Below are 18,143 nucleotides of genomic sequence, written 5' to 3' on the forward strand. Positions count from 1 at the left end.
TACCAAAACTATGCCAAACTATTTAAATTAAACCTATGAGATTGCAGGTCTGTATTGACAAAATATTTATCTAATAGAAATATGTTTCTTTCTTGGTAGCAGATTATTTTTCTCTTTTCCTACAACAGAATTACAGTCTGGAGTAACATGTGCCAGGGTTAATGATGCTACAGAATGTGTACCTAATGCTGAATGTAAGAGTGGGGGGTCTGGACTGAAGTGTTACTGTAATTCTGGTTTCTATGATGACAACGTTAGTGCTACTGGTGGACAATGTTCTGCAGGTTTGTATATTTTTGTAAAATTTAAACTTTTGCTCAAAAAGGTATGAAATAAGTTAAACATTTAAAGTACAAACTTTGAAAAAGATAATAGAATATGCTTTATATTTTAGAAATAGCTTTAAGTGAAAAATGTACTCAGGAAAATGATCTAGCTGAGTGTGTGCCTAATGCTGTATGTCAGATTGATGGTTCAGAACTAAAATGTACCTGTTCTAATGGATATTATGACAGTAACTTTGCTGATTCTGCTGGAACCTGTACACCAGGTTTGTAATCTTCAATGTAGTAGGAATAAAAGAGGTGTAATGTATTTTTCAGTCTGATGGTGAGACCACAACCATTTCTATATTTGTCTCAAATTTCCAGTTGTGTCACTTTTATATGTCCAGTTCAAATCACCTGTTTAGTTATTAACTGTTAGATCATGTGCAAACTTCTTTAAAAAGATATGTTGTCTAATAATGAAACCTATGCCGATATTTTAAATAATTATGCACACTCTTAAAATTAGTAAATGCATGTGCATTATTAATTTTAACACAGAAATAACATATCGGGTGCGGTATACAGTGCAGGAAATGCTTACCCTTCCGGAGCACCTGATTTCTCTCCCGGTTTTAAGTGGAGTTCGTGTTGTTTCTTAATTATTATAAGTGACTGTTGATGTAAGTGTCCTTTGGTTTTGTGAGTCTTTGTTTACTCCTAGGTTTTGATTGTTACTGTCTTTAAAGAAAGGTGCCAAAATTGTATTTTTCTCTTTATAGTTTTATCAAGTATTTTTATGTGAAATTTGAAGCTCACTGTACATCTTCTTTGACTCTTCTTAAACAATACTAACTGGTTGTTTATTATTGTGGAAACTAGATTCCCAATTACTTACATTGAATTGCTATTATATATTCTTATATTTTTTTTTATTAAGAACTTCAGTCAGGTGTAACATGTACCAGGGATAATGATGCTACAGAGTGTGTACCTTATGCTGTTTGTAAGAGTGGAGGATCCGGACTTATTTGTACCTGTAATATTGGTTACTATGATGATAATTTTGATGGCAATGGTGGACAATGTGCCCCAGGTTTGTATAATTTCAGCTCACCATCCTCAGGTTAAATTGTAAAGCATAGAAATTCAACTTCTATGAATAATTTCTTTAGAAATACGGTGAAAGCATTGACTTTTAAGATAGATTGTATGTTATTTAAAACAAAATATTAAGTATAAAATATTTCATTCATTTCGTGTACTTGTTACTCCAGAGGGTACATCAAAACAATCATATGTTCTCCTTTGCTTGCTCATCCGAACATAAAACTTTTCTGATTACTTCAAAGACAACTAAAGACTTATGTGAATTGAGAGATGCACCAAAGCAGTTTTAATAAACTTTTTTCAACAAAATATTTCATTCATATTCAATATATTAGTCCAAATTGTATTAAATTAAAAATTACTTTTAGTTAATGTTACATTCTAATTGTCATTTTCCTTCCCAGATAGCTTGCTAAATATTATTTTTGTAAACCTTTATTCATCTGTCATTGAAATATTTGTGCAATCGTTTATCTGAGGTGGATTTGTCAGATGTGAATCATTTATGACTGAAATCTGTATTTTTTCAACGATAAAATATAATTATAGCTGACACAACTGACAGAAAAAGAAATGATCCCAAAAAGGATAAGTTTCTGCATTCCACACACATTAACAAACTTTTGGTTAGATGTCCTGGCTAAATGTATATGATATGTACATGTTGCAATTTTGTATATATGTTATAACATGCAGAGACATTATACATGTTATAATTTAGATTTTTTTTAAAAAACCACGGATTTTCTTATCCCAGGAATAGATTACCTTAGCCGTATTTGGCACAAGTTTTGGGAATTTTGGGTCCTCAATGCTCGTCAACTTTGTACTTGTTAAGCTTTATAACTATTTTTATACCCCCGCTTTGAAAAAAAGGGGGGTATACTGTTTTACCTCTGTCTGTCCTGTCAGCCCATCAGTCCGTCAGTCCGTCAGTCCGTCAGTCTGTCAGTCAGTCCGTCTGTCCCATGAATATTTTTCGTCACATTTTTCTCAGGAACTAAACTACCAGCATTTCTGTAATTTGGTTTCAGGCTTGATATAAGTCAGCTATACTGTGTGATGCGTTTTCAGATTCATCACTCGACATCTTGTTTACCGAACACTTGTATCATTTTTACACCTGATAGCCAAGTTGAACATTTTTCGTCACATTTTTCTCAGGAACTGCACTACCAGGATTTCTGATATTTTGTTTCAGACTTGATATAAGTCAGCTATACCGTGTGATGCGTTTTCAGATTCATCACTCGACAACTTCCTGTTTACCGAACACTTGTATTATTTTACACATGATAACCAAGTTGAAATTTTTGTCACATTTTTCTCAGGAACTACAATACAAGGATTTCTGAAATTTGGTTTCAGGGTTTATATAAGTCTGCAATACTGTGTGATGCGTTTTCAGATTCATCACTCGACAACTTCCTGTTTACCGAACACTTATATGAATTTACATATGATAGCCAAGTTGAAAGTTTTCGTCACATTTTTCTCAGGAATTACTATACAAGGATTTCTGAAATTTGGTTTCAGGATTTATACAAGTCAGCTATACCGTGTAATGCGTTTTCAGATTCATCACTCAACAACGTCCTGTTTACCGAACACTTGCATATTTTTACACTATTAAAATTATCCAATTGCGGCGGGGGTATCATCAGTGAGCAGTAGCTCGCAGTTTCACTTGTGATCTGAGCGTCACTGATGAGTCTTATGTAGACAAAATGTGCGTCTGGTGTATGAAATTATAATCCTGGTACCTTTGATTAACTATTATAGCTTGTTCAATGCAGAAATACAATTTATAACATGCATGTACAAAAGTACCTTATACTAGTTATAAAATATTACTTCATTTGTGTTGACGGTTTTGGAAAATGCTTGTCATATTGACAATGTATGTCCTTTCCTGGATTTGGATATTTCAGTTCCACAAAGGCATACGCTTATTTACATCCTTTTTTCCTTTTGTTTATTTTCCATTATTCAAATGAAGATGTTTCTTAACCCCCTTTTTCCATTTTTCTGGACTTGAACTTCTTGAGAACTTAGATTTAGGAAGATATGTCATTTTACAACTAAATTTATCTTTTGGTTCTAGTTTTGTGTAATAGAATAAATGATGTGCACCTGCTACTTAAGTAATAACTTTCATTAGGTAATTATGTCTTTTTTTTTTAAATTGATAATGATAATTGATATATAACATAGTAGTCAATCAACAAAAGTTCAATATCTAAAAGTCATGAGAAGGGCCAACCACTATGACTAACAGAAGTTCAGATATTTGATTGTTGTTATTTTCTTTGCAATACCTGGTTATCCCTTACAATATGTTTGTCATGACTTCTTGTAGTAAACAAGCTGATATTTTATATGTACATTAATACAGTATTTTCTTGTTGTCTCCTTTATGTTTTTAGCCATGAGCATAAAAAAAATCGCAATTCATTTTACTCTGAAACAAAGGACTCTTAATTATTATACAACTAGAAACTTAATGTTGTATGTCAAGACTGGGCCTGTGTCTTTAAGTCTGCATTCTATTATGATTAATTTTGTAAAAAAAGAGGTTAAAGAATGTACTCAATCTAACAAACTAACGGCTAATATGTGCATTATGCTGTATGTCAGAATCTTGCATAAAATATTATTAAATACTGTATTTTTTTCTAGTGGTATTATTGAAATGATTAAAATATGTTTGTAGAGAAAGAGTCAGGAGTTACATGTACCCTAGGAAACCAACCAACAGAATGTGTACCTAATGCTGTGTGTCAAGGTAGTGTTTGTACCTGTAATACTGGTTATTATGATGACAATTTTGATACAGGTGGTGGACAGTGTATTCCAGGTTTGTTATTAAGTGTATTTAGATGATGATATATGTCCACAATCAATACAGATGTATAAATACTGCGAACAGAAAGACATCTATACATAAGGGGCTTTTTAGTTTTGCATCCAAAAAAAGTTATAAAAATTTGAGTATGTTGTTTGTAGTAGTTTCTTAAATTGATCACATGAAGCATTGCATTTGAATTTTTTATCATTTTACTAGACATATTTTATTATTATGAATAGAAGTTTTCACATGTAAATTAACAATTGTCTTCCCTGCTCCTTATATCCTTTTCTGTAGTCTATTGTTTAGCTTCAAGAAAAAAAATCATGTGTCTTAAATTTAATTTTGTACAAAATTTATGATCAAAAGGGTATTTGTATTTTTAACACCTTGTCAGTTTGTCACTGTAGCCTTTTCATCTAAATTTGGGTTTTTAATGTAAAATTAGAAAAGAAGGTGAAAAAGCCTTTGTGAGACCTCGAAATTGAAAGTATTATCCTTTTCCTTTATCAAAAAATTGTTAATCAATTAAAAATCATCAAACAAATAATCTTGCTTTGGAACTGGTTGTTATCAAAGGGAAACAATTCAATCTCAATCTCAATGTGTTTAAATCCCAGTAGAGATAATCTTGTTTCACGAAGGGGTAGCTCATCCACTATAGTCTATTTTTAAAACATCTTTTAGATATTTATTTTGCTTTAGCAAATTGTTTTATAATTAATTCCTCACTTTATGCTCGCAAAGTAAACTTTATTAAAAATCCTGAGAATGTAATTGCTATGCAATTTTTGTGGTTTTGTGGAAAGATCGTTTGAATTGTGTGCATTGATGCCATATAGTTGATAGTAACAAATACGCATGGGAATTCAAAAACAAGATGTGTGAAAAAAAAAATTCACATTTATATTAAAGCAATAAAACCTGACTCGTAATTTTTGCATATAGGAGACAAATCAGGTTGTTTAATATAATTTGTCGAATGATGGGTTGTTAATGGGTGCGCGTCATTGGGACACTTTAAAGGGGTTGGACAGAATTATGGGAACTGTGGAATAAGAGGACTAGAAATGAGAATTTGATGGATGAAAGCTTGAGGCAGGGTGGTCTTAATTGTGAGAAAAGTTTGATAAAACAGGGATAATTCTTGTTGATGAAAAAATAAGAGTGCAGAGGAACAGAATATGGAGTGAAGTAGGAGTTTGGGGAGGGAACTGGGAATCAATTCCCTGTGTCCACCAAATAACTGAAAGCCATTAAAGAAATAAGAGTGGGGTCTGACATGTATGTAAAAGGATCAATTATGCAGGGGATGCAGACCACAGATTGGTCTAATTTGACAACTGATAAATAAAAATACGATGGATGCCGAATGTGATAGCGCTATCTAAATAAAATAAATGAAAACAATATATATTTTTTTCAATAAGTACAATTTTTATTATGTAGACCTAAAGTAGAGAAATGTAGCATTGAATGACTCCAATAATTGAGCACGCATCCGGCAGAACACAGCTTCCCATAGTCGGACTGAATGTCAGTTCATAAACATCTCAATCATTCAATGTTGTTACCAACCATATACAGTATTAGCGTTGGCAGTCCTTGAAAAGCGCCATTGACTGCTTTTTTTTTTTTTTTTTTTTTTTTTTATCTATTAGCGTTGGCAGTCCTTGAAAAGCGCCATTGACTGCTTTCAATCAAACAACAGAAGGAAGTTTGTAACCAACAATATTTTCAAACAACTTATCTAAAATGATTAAGTCTTTCAACAAAGGTTATAAATGATAAGCAACGATGCAAATATTGAATTTTAGAACATATATAATTCTCTTTAACAATGAATTCAAAACAGCAATATCTATATTATTTAACAAATATGTACTAAATAATGTCATGCAAATCGTTAAATATAGAAACACGCAATTTCTATTTTTAAACAAGGGAAGTAACAATTACATGACTATCCTGTCTTCCAAATGAATTTAAAAACATTTTGTTTTTATAAACAATCATAACTAATTAGAAAGAAAGAAAAAACACGCATACACACTGAAAATTACATGTGTTTATGTTGCAACAACTGCCAACCTGTACTAGAAACAAACAATGGTTTGGAACAAACTATACACCACGAACGACAACTCGACCTAGAATGTTACTCACATTTGTTGATAATGTAAACAAACATCGATTTAGAAAAAATCGGTAATATGTAGCAATTAATAACAATCAGAATGCTGTAGTAAGGATTATCAGGAAATTAATCTGGCTTGCCGCCCGGAGATGCCAATAAGTGATATTTTACAAAATCATGTTTTCAGGGGACGTGATGAATTGTCCTTGCCAAAATTACAAATAATTCAGGTATCTAACATTTCTAACATATATTGATACCACGATAATACATTGATAATACTGCCTTGTTAAATATACCTTATTGTCAAAGAATGCAGCAATAATTCTGTTGTCAACGGCCAAAGAAAAAATCGGGATGATCAAGCATGGAATTCCGGAAATTGACCGTCTCCAAAAATATTAAATTCTAAAATTGAGTTTTCGTCCTTTTCGCGCCAGACGACTATTGAAAAGGCTAGTTTGTGGACCTACCAGCATGCATGGCTCAAGTTCAGTAGGTCTTCAGTTCAAACTCACTGATCAAAACAAAGGCTTAAAAATGTCATTTAATACAATTCCACGAAGCACACTGCATCATGGTAAGATAAATAGTAAATATAAAGACTGACTGGCTTTAAGTTTTGTGAAAAAGCATGTTAAAATCTAACTTAGAGTGTTTAATGAGTAAAAAGCTGGGTTGACAATACCATGTTTTAGTCCGAAATATGTGTTTAATTTGCCACTAGTTATTAAAATTGATACATAGTTATCACCATTAGATAGTCTATTTTACACCTTTTTTTGAAATGATTAAAATATTTTTTGCAGAGAAAGAGTCAGGTGTAACATGTACCAGAGATAATGATGCTATAGAATGTGTACCTAATGCTGTGTGTAAGAGTGGAGTTTGTACCTGTAATAGTGGATTCTATGATGATACTTTTTCTACCCTTGGTGGGCAATGTGTGTCAGGTAGAGTTCATTTTTGTTTACTGATTTAATTTCAACTTTATTTTAAACATTTTGTACTTAAATGTAAAAAAATAAGCTAAATGTTTCTTATAGATTTATAATTGTATTAAGGGGATCCATAAATAACATAGAAGCTGAAGATAAAACACGACATAAAGCTAATTAAACTACATGCATGTGCACCACCACTTATGTTGTGACTACAATAAACATCTCATTTCTTTCAACCAGTCTTTCAAGTTTTTCCAGCAAAGATTAGCGTTTAGAATGAAGTGTATGTAAGAGTGGGCAGCATAATGGTACATGTACCAGGTCATTACAAATTCATTCTTCTATATTCATGTGAAATTTCTCTGATAAGTTATAAATTAATATTATCAAATCAATGGTTGTTTTCAGGCCTTCTTTTGTGAATATCTACAGTCAGTTAATATTTTGTCTATAAAAGGCTTTTTTGTTGGTGTAAAGGAATTACACAACAAAATAAAATGTTCAATGGTTTCATCAGCATTGTTACAGAGTCTACACTTGTTTTGAATATTTAGCTTTATTAGCTTGAAGTATGTATGTACCAGTTGCTAGTCTAGCACAAAAGAATTTTTCTTTTTCTCAGTTATGTTTGCACTTGATTTTTTTAGCCAGGGATCTATTTTGCCAATATCATATTCATCTTTAAGTTATCTAAATGTTGAGTACCCTTTCATTTGGTCTCTTCCCAGAGATCACAATAATAGTTCCACATTGGCATACTCTTTGCTCTATAATGAATAAGTGATTTAAAATATTATTTAATACAGGATGTTGCATTTTTATATAAATTGTTGATTAATAATATACATGTAGATTGTTTTTAGATTTCATTTTGAAAGAGACAATTAATTTTGTAAGAAATGCAAGTCACATGCAGATTTGCCAAGCTATATATGATATATATGTAAATAATTTGAGACCCTTACTCTCCTTTTCAAATTATTTAATGAAACTTTCACAAAGCAGTGAAGTCAACTTTGCTGTGAAGCCTTTCTGTTATGGATGTTGATGTTTTAAGAACTTATTATTATTTTAGTAGTATCTACATGCATAATCTTTGAGTAGAAAGTAAAACAACAAAAATACTGAACTCTGAGAAAAACTCTTAAAGTAGGTAGGTGTTACCGTGATCCCTATGTAATTTTAAACATTTTTTATGTCACCAATGTTTTTAAATACAAGAGAAAGAGTTCAAATTTTAAGTGTACTCAAGGGTATGTAGCATTGTTCAAAGTTTGTGTTCATATGTAGCTAAGATATTCTAAGAGTGACTGGCTAGCAGAAGTAAAGTTCTCAGCAGTAATGTCATAATAGTTCTTAGCTTTATTCGTATATGATTTATTGAGTCATGTTTTAATTCTTGAATTGAAACTTCTTCATGTGTATAACTTTCCTGACAGATCTGCAATATTAGTTTCTTTTCATCTTCCACTGTACTAAGTACATGTACAACGTATTTCTGTTAAAATTTTGATAACAGGATTTTTATGCCAGATCACCAAAATGCTGCTTTGTCCAACCTTCCATTATACAATCAGGTGATAGATATGTGTTATTTTCTACAATTAGTTCATCAATAAATCGACCCATTACCCTTTTTGTTTTCTATTAGTTTGTAAAATAAAGCAGTATCATTGGATTTAGCTTCAAAAATGTCTTGCCTTTGCTAAATTCTTTTGTGTGCTTGTTCTTTTCTACATAGTTTTCTTAGATCATACGTGGAGATTACTTTTATATTAAGGCAGAATAATTACGGAAATGAAAAACAATTAATTAAACATGTTAAAGTATGATCAGAAAAAAATGAAAAAAAAGTAATTAAAGTATGAATATTAATGTTTTGAATTTATTGAAATAGAAATGAAATTTACTATATTGCAAACCAAATGGTTGATAAAGGTATAGTTATTAAGTATTAACCTGGACCTCTGTCTTTTAACTACAAAACCCATGCTGAATGCATATGGCATTCTCTGCGCCTTATCAGGTTGATTAATTATGCAGCTAAGTCTTTTTGGAAAGGGGATGTTTCATACCATACCTTGTATAGGTAGAATACCATGCTGATGGAAGGACATTTTTTTAGAGAATCTTTAGAATTATTAAGTTGTAGGTATGAAATGAGAACATGTATTAGTATTGCAAATAAGAAAACTATCCGGTACAGTCATAATGAAGCAGTTATGCAACTATAGGTGACCATAGGTTCACTTTTGCTGCACTTATTACATAATTGTAAAGAAGCTAAAAAGACGAATTGCAACTGAATACAAATTCTTATAAAGGTTTTTAGACTTACATTTTGTTTGAACACCTGAACCAATATAGTAAGAAATTTTTAAAAGAATATGAATTGTTTGTTTTTCCTATAACAGAATTAGAGGCAGGAGTCACATGTTCCAGTGTTAATGATGCTACAGAATGTGTATCTAATGCTGTTTGTAAAACTGTCAACTCAGGTCTAAAGTGTACCTGTAATACTGGTTACTATGATGATAACTTTGGTGGCACTGGTGGACAATGTAAAGCAGGTTTGTTAATATATCTTGTAAATGCTTTTTGTGCACTTGCGTTAAGAATGATTTTTAAAGTGTCATAAAAATTCTCACGTTCTTAATTGTCCTGTCGCTTGATTGGCAAACAGTTTTATCAGAAACATTAAAGATATGCAATAGACAGCAAATCATGAAAAAAGGTAGTCAGGCTTTGAAGTTACCATACATTTAACTTATTGTTTTCACTGAAGTACATGTGCAGTTATTTTGTAAAATTAATGACAATTGATATATACAAGCAGTAAAGTATTGTAACACAATTAAGTATTCATCACTTCTGTGTTGACATAAATAACAATTATATGATAATTTTTATGAATTAACTGTTTGCAAAAGTATGAATTATTTGAAATACTAAGGATTTTCTTAAGCCAGACATAGATTACCGTAGCCATATTTGGCACAACGTTTTGGAAATTTGGGTCCTCAACGCTTTTCAACTTTCTGCTTGTTTAATTGGCTTCTAACTAATTTCTTTTATCTGAGTGTCACTGATGACTCTGATGTAGATAAAACGGGCGTCTGGGCTATTAAATTAGAAGCCTCAGTATTTTTGATAACTAATTATAGTAAATAGAAGGACATGAATTTACTCATCAAGTTTATTGGATCCAAAAGACTGTTTTCATATTCCCAACTTTTATCACTTGATTTTTTCCCCCACATGTTGCCTTTTCTATTGTATGAAGACATCCTGGTACTCAGCAACCAAACGAAGTAAATTAAAACATATATTCGGTGTAGTTTGAGGGGAAAGTCTACTAATGTTTGATTATTATATACCCCACGCAACGAAGTTGCGGAGGGTATAATGTTTTTGACCCGTCCGTCCGTCCGTCCGTCCGTCCGTCCGTCAGTCCGTCAGTCCTGTTTCTTGTTATCGCAACTCCTCTCAAACCACACAACAGAATTTCACGAAACCTTTTCAGATAATAAGGACATACTATGTAGTTGTGCATATCGACGGGAAATTGCGATTCAATTTTTTTTCTAGGAGTTACGCCACTTTGAACTTATTTACTTTAATGTACTACTGCAACAGTTTGTCATCACAACTCCTCTCAAACCACACAACAGAATTTCACGAAACCTTTTCAGATAATAAGGACATACTATGTAGTTGTGCATATCGACGGGAAATTGCGATTCAATTTTTTTTCTAGGAGTTACGCCCCTTTGAACTTATTTACTTTAATGTACTACTGCAACAGTTTGTCATCACAACTCCTCTCAAACCACACAACAGAATTTCATGAAACTTTGTAGATAATAAGGACATACTATGTAGATGTGCATATCAACAGGAAATTGCGATTCAATTTTTTTCTAGGAATTACGCCCCTTTGAACTTATTTACTTTAATGTACTTCTGCAACAGTTTGTCATCACAACTCCTTTCAAACCACACAACAGAATTTCATGAAACTTTGTAGATAATAAGGACATACTATGTAGATGTGCATATCAACAGGAAATTACTGTTCAATTTTTTTTCTAGGAGTTATGCCCCTTTGAACTTATTTGCTTCAATGTACTTCTGCAACAGTTTTTCATCTCAACTCCTCTAAAAACACACAACAGAATTTCATGAAATTTTGTAGATAATAAGGACTTACTATGTATATTGACAGGAAATTATTATTCAATATTTTTTCTTATACAATTTATTTTCTTATACTTATTTAATTTCTCCAGAGACAATGTGGGGACGTGGGGTATGTGAGCGTGCTCACTAAGGTTCTTTAATTTTGTATTGTAAAGAAAATATGAAGCAGTTAATTTTCCCTATAAATCGTACAGATTGAAAGCTTGATTTTCTCCTTTACATTGCTCTTACCTGACTTGGCACCCGAATGTCCAAACAATGTGTAGACAACCAGTTGAAAAAAATGTAAATTTTTGAAGTCAGAAGCCAGTAATATGAAAGTAATCTATTGCAATTGATAGTTATACTTTTAGAGGTCTGATGGTAAATTGTTATTTTAAAATTCAGGCGTGAATTATCAACTCAATACAGGGTGCTAGTTCTATTAATCGCATCACATAAAAACTCTTCATAGATGTCAGAAGTCAAACATGCATCTGCTTCAAAAGACTCTTCATAGCCATTGTTATATTATAGTTCGTTTCTGTGTGTGTTACATTTTAACGTTGTGTTTCCGTTGTGTCGTTTGTTTTCTCTTATTTTTGAATGTGGATTCACATTACTATACAGCAAGACGTGTCACGGTACTTATCTGTTCCAAATTCATGTATTTGGTTTTGATTTTATATTTGTTATTCTCATTTTATCTAATACTTAGTCCGTTTCTGTGTGTGTGTGTGTGTTACATTTTAATGTTGTGTCGTTGTTCTCTTATATTTAATGTGTTTCCCTCAGTTCTAGTTTGTTACCCCGATTTTGTTTTTTGTCCAAGGATTTATGAGTTTTGAACAGCGGTATACTACTGTTACCTTTATTCTTCAATGACGCTCGAATAAAAAAAATATTTAAAGGGCCAAATATAAAAGTTATTTATTCTGAAGTGAATTTAAGACCTAATATATCAAAAGGTTTTGTCAAAATAAAAACTAAGGTCATCTCTTACTACAGTAGAACTCCTTCGCATTAAAAAAATTTCTAAGTTTTATTTACAGAAAATTAATAATAATAATCAAATGAAAAGAGATCATATCATACTACCTTAATGCACTATGTCAATCAGATACAAAATATGAATTTATTTGGTTGTTGCTAGACAAATAAATTCTGAGTAAAGTTAGATCACTATCTATTTTTGACAGGGTTTGTATTGCTCAGTGTTAATTTAACTATGAAAAGTTTAATGCACTGTTATAAATCTGTTTTTCTGGACATTTTCCATTTTTATACGACCGCAAAAAACTTTTGCGTTCGTATAATGATAGTATGTCGTCCTCTAATTCTGCGTCGTTGTCCGAAGACACATTTGGTGTCTAGACAATAACTTTAGTTCAAGTGAATGGATCTCTATTAAATTATATAAAAAGGATCTTTCCCTCAAAAGGAAGGTTGGGATTGATTTTGGGGATGATCGTCCCCATCATTTTGGAATAAGGGGCCCAAAAGGGACCCAAAAGGGGCCCAAAAGGGGTCCAAAACAAGCATTTTTGTACTTTCAGGATATCTACTTGTGTATAAGCTTTTCAATTGCTCTAAAATTGTACCATAATGTTTAATACCACAGGTAGAAGGTTTGAATGGATTTTGAGGGTTATGGTCCCAAATATGTAGAAATTTTGGGTAAAAAAAAGGCCAAAAGAAGCATTTATTTAGTTTTCAGTCAATAACCTCTGTTTTTAAGTTTATAAATCTCTCTGAAATTATACCACAAGTTTCCATACTACAAAGGGATGGTTATGGGGGAATGGTTCAAATCATCAAGCAATTAGGGACAAAAAAGGGGAAAGCAAGGGTTTTTCTGGTTATTGGAAAATTAAGAAAATTTAAAAGCAGTAAAGGGGAGGTAATCTAATTAAAATTTAAAGAACAATGTTGTATATATGTTTGATCACTTGATTACCTCTCTCACACTGCTTGAAAATTATGTATTTAGAAATGATGATTGCCTTTGAGATGTGTAGATGTAAATTTATTTTTAGCTCACCTGGCCTAAAAGGCCATGTGAGCTTTTCTCATCACTTGGCGTCCGTCGTCGTCGTCGTCGTCGTCGTCGTCGTTAACAATTTTTCAAACATCTTCTCCTCTGAAACTACTGAATGGATTTGAATGAAACTTAGCATGATTGTTCCTTAGATTATTCTGCACAAAGTGTGTGCTTCGATTTTTGATCCGTCAAAAAACATGGCCGCCGTTACTTAAAATAGAACATAGGGGTCAAATGCAGTTTTTGGCTTATATCTCAAAAACGAAGGCATTTAGAGCAAATCTGACATGGGGTAAAAATGTTCTTTAGGTCAAGATCTATCAGCCCTGTAATTTTCAGATGAATCAAACAAACCATTGTTGGGTTGCTGCCACTTAATTGGTAATTTTAAGGAAATTTTGCAGTTTTTGGTCATTATCTTGAATATTATTATAGATAAAGATAAACTGTAAACAGCAAAAATTATCATCAAAGTAAGATCTACAAATAAGTTAATATGACCAAAATTGTCAATTGACCCCTTAAGGGGTTATTGTCCTTTAATGACAATTTTTCACAATTTGTTCATCACATTTTCTAACTTTAAAAAATCTTCTCCTCTGAAACTACTGAATGGATTTGGATGAAACTTAGCATGATTGTTTCTTAGATTATCCTGCACAAAGTGTGTGCTTCGATTTTTGATCCGTCAAAAAACATGGCCGCTGTTACTTAAAATAGAACATAGGGGTCAAATGCAGTTTTTGGCTTATATCTGAAAAACGAAAGCATTTAGAGCAAATCTGACAAGGGGTAAAAATGTTCATTAGGTCAAGATCTATCAGCCCTGAAATTTTCAGATGAATCAAACAAACCATTGTTGGGTTGCTGCCACTTATTTGGTAATTTTAAGGAAATTTTGCAGTTTTTTGTCATTATCTTGAATATTATTATAGATAAAGATAAACTGTAAACAGCAAAAATGATCAGCAAAGTAAGATCTACAAATAAGTTAATATGACCAAAATTGTCAATTGACCCCTTAAGGGGTTATTGTCCTTTAATGACAATTTTTCACAATTTGTTCATCATATTTGCTAACTTTAAAAAATCTTCTCCTCTAAAACTACTTAACCAAATTCAACTAAGTTTCAACTGAATGATCAGTAGGGTGTATAAAATAAAGTTTGTGCTTTATTTTTTATTTCGTCAAAAAATATGGCCGTCATGGCTAAAAATAGAACACAGGGTTAAATGCAGTTTTTGGCTTATATCTCAAAAACTCCAGCATTTAGAGCAAATAAGACAAGAAGTTAAAGTATTTATTAGGTCAACCTGTCCTGAAATTTTCAGCCGAATTGGGTAACTGGTTTTTCAGGTATAATGCCCCTGAATTGATGATTTTAAAGAAATTTTGCAGTGTTTTGTTATTATCTTGAATATTATTATAGATACAGATAAACTGTTAATAGCAAAAATGTTAAGCAAAGTAAGATCTACAAATAAGTCAATTTGACCAAAATTGTCAATTGACCCCTTAAGGAGTTATTGCCCTTTAAAGACTTTTTTTCACAATTTGTTCATCATGTTGACTAACTTTAAAAAATCTTCTCCTTTGAAACTGCTGTATCAATTTCAGCCAAACTTAGGCTAAATGAGTTTCAGAGTATCTAGTATAAATTTTATATTTCATTTCCTTGTATGTCAGAAACATAGCTCCTATGGCTAAAATAGAACATAGGAGAAAATGATTTTTTTTTTGCTTTTAAAGAAAATAGGACGATTCAAAGAACATTTAAATAAATTGAAAAGCCAAAATAATCATTGATGAGAGATTTAACCAAAAATCTTGAGAGCCTCTTGTTAGAAGTTACTGTTTATTAATATTAGTTTTAACCAAAACTTTATGTCATTTTATATTTTATATTTTATGATGTATTTAAATGAGAAGTTATTGTTGCCAACTCCATAAGAAAATTGATTTGAGTGATTTGAGATTATTTTATTTATAAGGAAACAGGGGAGGTGAAACAAAATGTGGAAGGGGTTTGGTGGGGGGGGGGGGGGGGTAGGGTGGTAGGGGGGTAAAATTTTTCTCCTATCAGATTGTAGAAATTCAAATGAGTTTTCTATCAATTTTTTTTTTGGGGATTAATATTCAACAGAAAGGGTATTGCTCAATATAAAAAAAATGATTTTTAAATTCATTAGAACCACAATCATTCTGTGTCAGAAATCTATGATGTGTCAACTACTTAATCACAATCGAAATTCAGAGCTGTGTCAAGCTTGTATGTTGTGTCCATACTAGCCCCAACTGTTCAGGGTTCAACCACTGCAGTCGTATAAACCCTGCAGAGCATCTGGTTATACATTGTCAATGCAATTTTGTTTTCCACTTATGACATTGAATACACCGTTGGTATCATTCACCTCTCTTTTAGTTAAGGCAGCAATGTAAATTTGCTTTTAAACACAAGGTTTCTGTGAAACCTGAACCAAGAAATTGATTTTAAAGATTAAAAACAATTGAATTAAATTATTTTGAAAAGATCCAGCAAATTGTTTGAAACATTATCAGGAAATTTTGTAAAAAAAATACATGACTGATTTTCAGAGATAGCATTGGGAGGAATATGTACAGTGTCTGGATCTGCGGATGAATGTGTACCTTTTTCAACCTGTACGAGTGTAGGATCAGACCTAAAATGTCAATGTTCTACTGGATACTACGATAATGATTTAAACCCTTCTGTTGGAACTTGTGTATCAGGTTTGTACTCAATTATCAAGTAATTATCTTATCATGCTTATAGCGTGAAGGTACCCAAATTGCACCTATTTTGACAGTTTTTTCACCTACGTTTTTTTATGATCAAGAAACAAATGTCCATACTGTTTATTTTGTAGCCCTATCTTTCTTTATTGTATAGGTACACCAATTTAATTTTTAATTCATATTGAGTCTTAAAAAAATGGGTTTGAATAGACCTCTAAACTATCCATGATTCTGTAATGAGGAGTACCCAAATTGCATCCATGCTTAGATTCACAAGTCTAATAACCGAGCTTTTGTTTAATTTCTTCAAATATTTTGAACAATAGGATATTAGTCCATGCTTACTCTTCATATTTTACGAAATGGATACTAATAAAATATTGCATTTGCTAATTTTAAAAAGATGACGTTTTGATGACGTCGCATGGTGACATTTTCGTACATTTTGCCTTTTCAGTAAACAGTCCATCTGTTGATAAATACTGTGAACATCTAAATATGTTTACCTATGTTGAAAGACGTGCATATTATCAAATCATAAAAATAAAAATTGTTTAGTCTCTATGAATCCTTGTAAGGTTTCCGTTGCTATTTTTTCTAAATAGGTGCAATTTGGGTACTCAGTGCAATTTGGGTACCCTTACGTTAAACAGATTACAATTTTGCTGAACAAAAATATTTACCTAAATTCAAAAGTGTCACATTGAACTTGGTTTTATGAATAGGTAAATGTATTTTTTTTGTATTTTGTCCATGAATATCAAAATATTTTATTTATATACCAAAACTATGCCAAACTATTAAAATTAAACCTTTGAGATTGCAGGTCTGTATTTAAAAAAATATTTATCTAATAATAATATGTTTCTTTCTTGGTAGCAGATTATTTTGAAACTATTTTTTTCTCTTTTCCTATAACAGAACTACAGTCTGGAGTAACATGTGCCAGGGTTAATGATGCTACAGAATGTGTACCTAATTCTGAATGTAAGAGTGGGGGATCTGGACTGAAGTGTACCTGTAATACTGGTTATTATGATGACAACTTCAGTGCCACTGGTGGACAATGTGCTGCAGGTTTGTATATTTTTGTTAAATTTAAACTTTTTTAAACGTTTGCTCAAAAAGGTATGAAATAAGTTAAACATTTGATGCACAAAATTTGAAAATGATATTAGAATATGCTTTATATTTTAGAAATAGCTTTAAGTGAAAAATGTACTCAGGAAAATGAGACAACTGAGTGTGTGCTTAATGCTGTATGTGTGAGCGATGGTTCAGAACTAAAATGTACCTGTTCTAATGGATATTATGACAGTAACTTTGCTGATTCTGGTGGAACCTGTACACCAGGTTTGTATTCTTCAATGTAGTAGGAAAAAAAGAGGTGTAATGTATTTTTCAGTATGATGGTAAGACCACAATTGTTTCTATATTTGTCTCAAATTTTCAGTTGTGTCACTTTTATGTGTCCAGTTCAAATCACGTGTTTAGTTATTAACTGTTAGATCATGTGCAAACTACTTTAAAAAGATATGTTGTCTAATAATGAAACCTATGCCGATATTTTAAATAATCATGCACACTCTTAAAATTAGTAAATGCATGTGCATTATTAATTTTAACAAAGAAATAACACATCAGGTGCGGTATACAGTGCAGGAAATGCTTACCCTTCCGGAGCACCTGATTTCTCTCCCGGTTTTTAGTGGAGTTCGTGTTGTTACTTAATTAATATTAGTGACTGTTGATGTAAATGTCCTTTGGTTTTGTGAGTCTTGATTGTTATTGTCTTTTAAGAAAGGTGCCAAAAATTGTATTTTTCTCTTTATAGTTTTATCAAGTATTTCTATGTGAAAT

The 18,143-nt window shown here is 31.8% G+C and overlaps 1 protein-coding gene and 1 long non-coding RNA gene across 2 annotated transcripts in view; both read left to right on the forward strand.

Moving 5' to 3' along the window:
* Positions 1-398: 398 nt before the first annotated feature.
* Positions 399-7,309, forward strand: LOC143048950 (uncharacterized). Its single transcript, XR_012969954.1, has 4 exons — positions 399-550; positions 1,207-1,362; positions 4,090-4,233; positions 7,171-7,309. It is a non-coding gene; the product is annotated as an uncharacterized LOC143048950 (long non-coding RNA).
* A 1,921-nt stretch (positions 7,310-9,230) lies between these two features.
* LOC143048847 (uncharacterized) overlaps positions 9,231-18,143 on the forward strand; it is a 59,888-nt gene continuing 50,975 nt past the window's right edge. Inside the window, exons 1-5 of the mRNA XM_076222716.1 lie at positions 9,231-9,243; positions 9,720-9,875; positions 16,122-16,277; positions 17,205-17,360; positions 17,481-17,636. Coding sequence (XP_076078831.1) covers positions 9,231-9,243; positions 9,720-9,875; positions 16,122-16,277; positions 17,205-17,360; positions 17,481-17,636 — 637 coding nt within the window. The remainder of the gene's footprint in view (positions 9,244-9,719; positions 9,876-16,121; positions 16,278-17,204; positions 17,361-17,480; positions 17,637-18,143) is intronic.

Source organism: Mytilus galloprovincialis, chromosome 10 (assembly GCF_965363235.1).
Source record: "Mytilus galloprovincialis chromosome 10, xbMytGall1.hap1.1, whole genome shotgun sequence".
NCBI classification, from domain to species: Eukaryota; Metazoa; Mollusca; class Bivalvia; order Mytilida; family Mytilidae; genus Mytilus; species Mytilus galloprovincialis.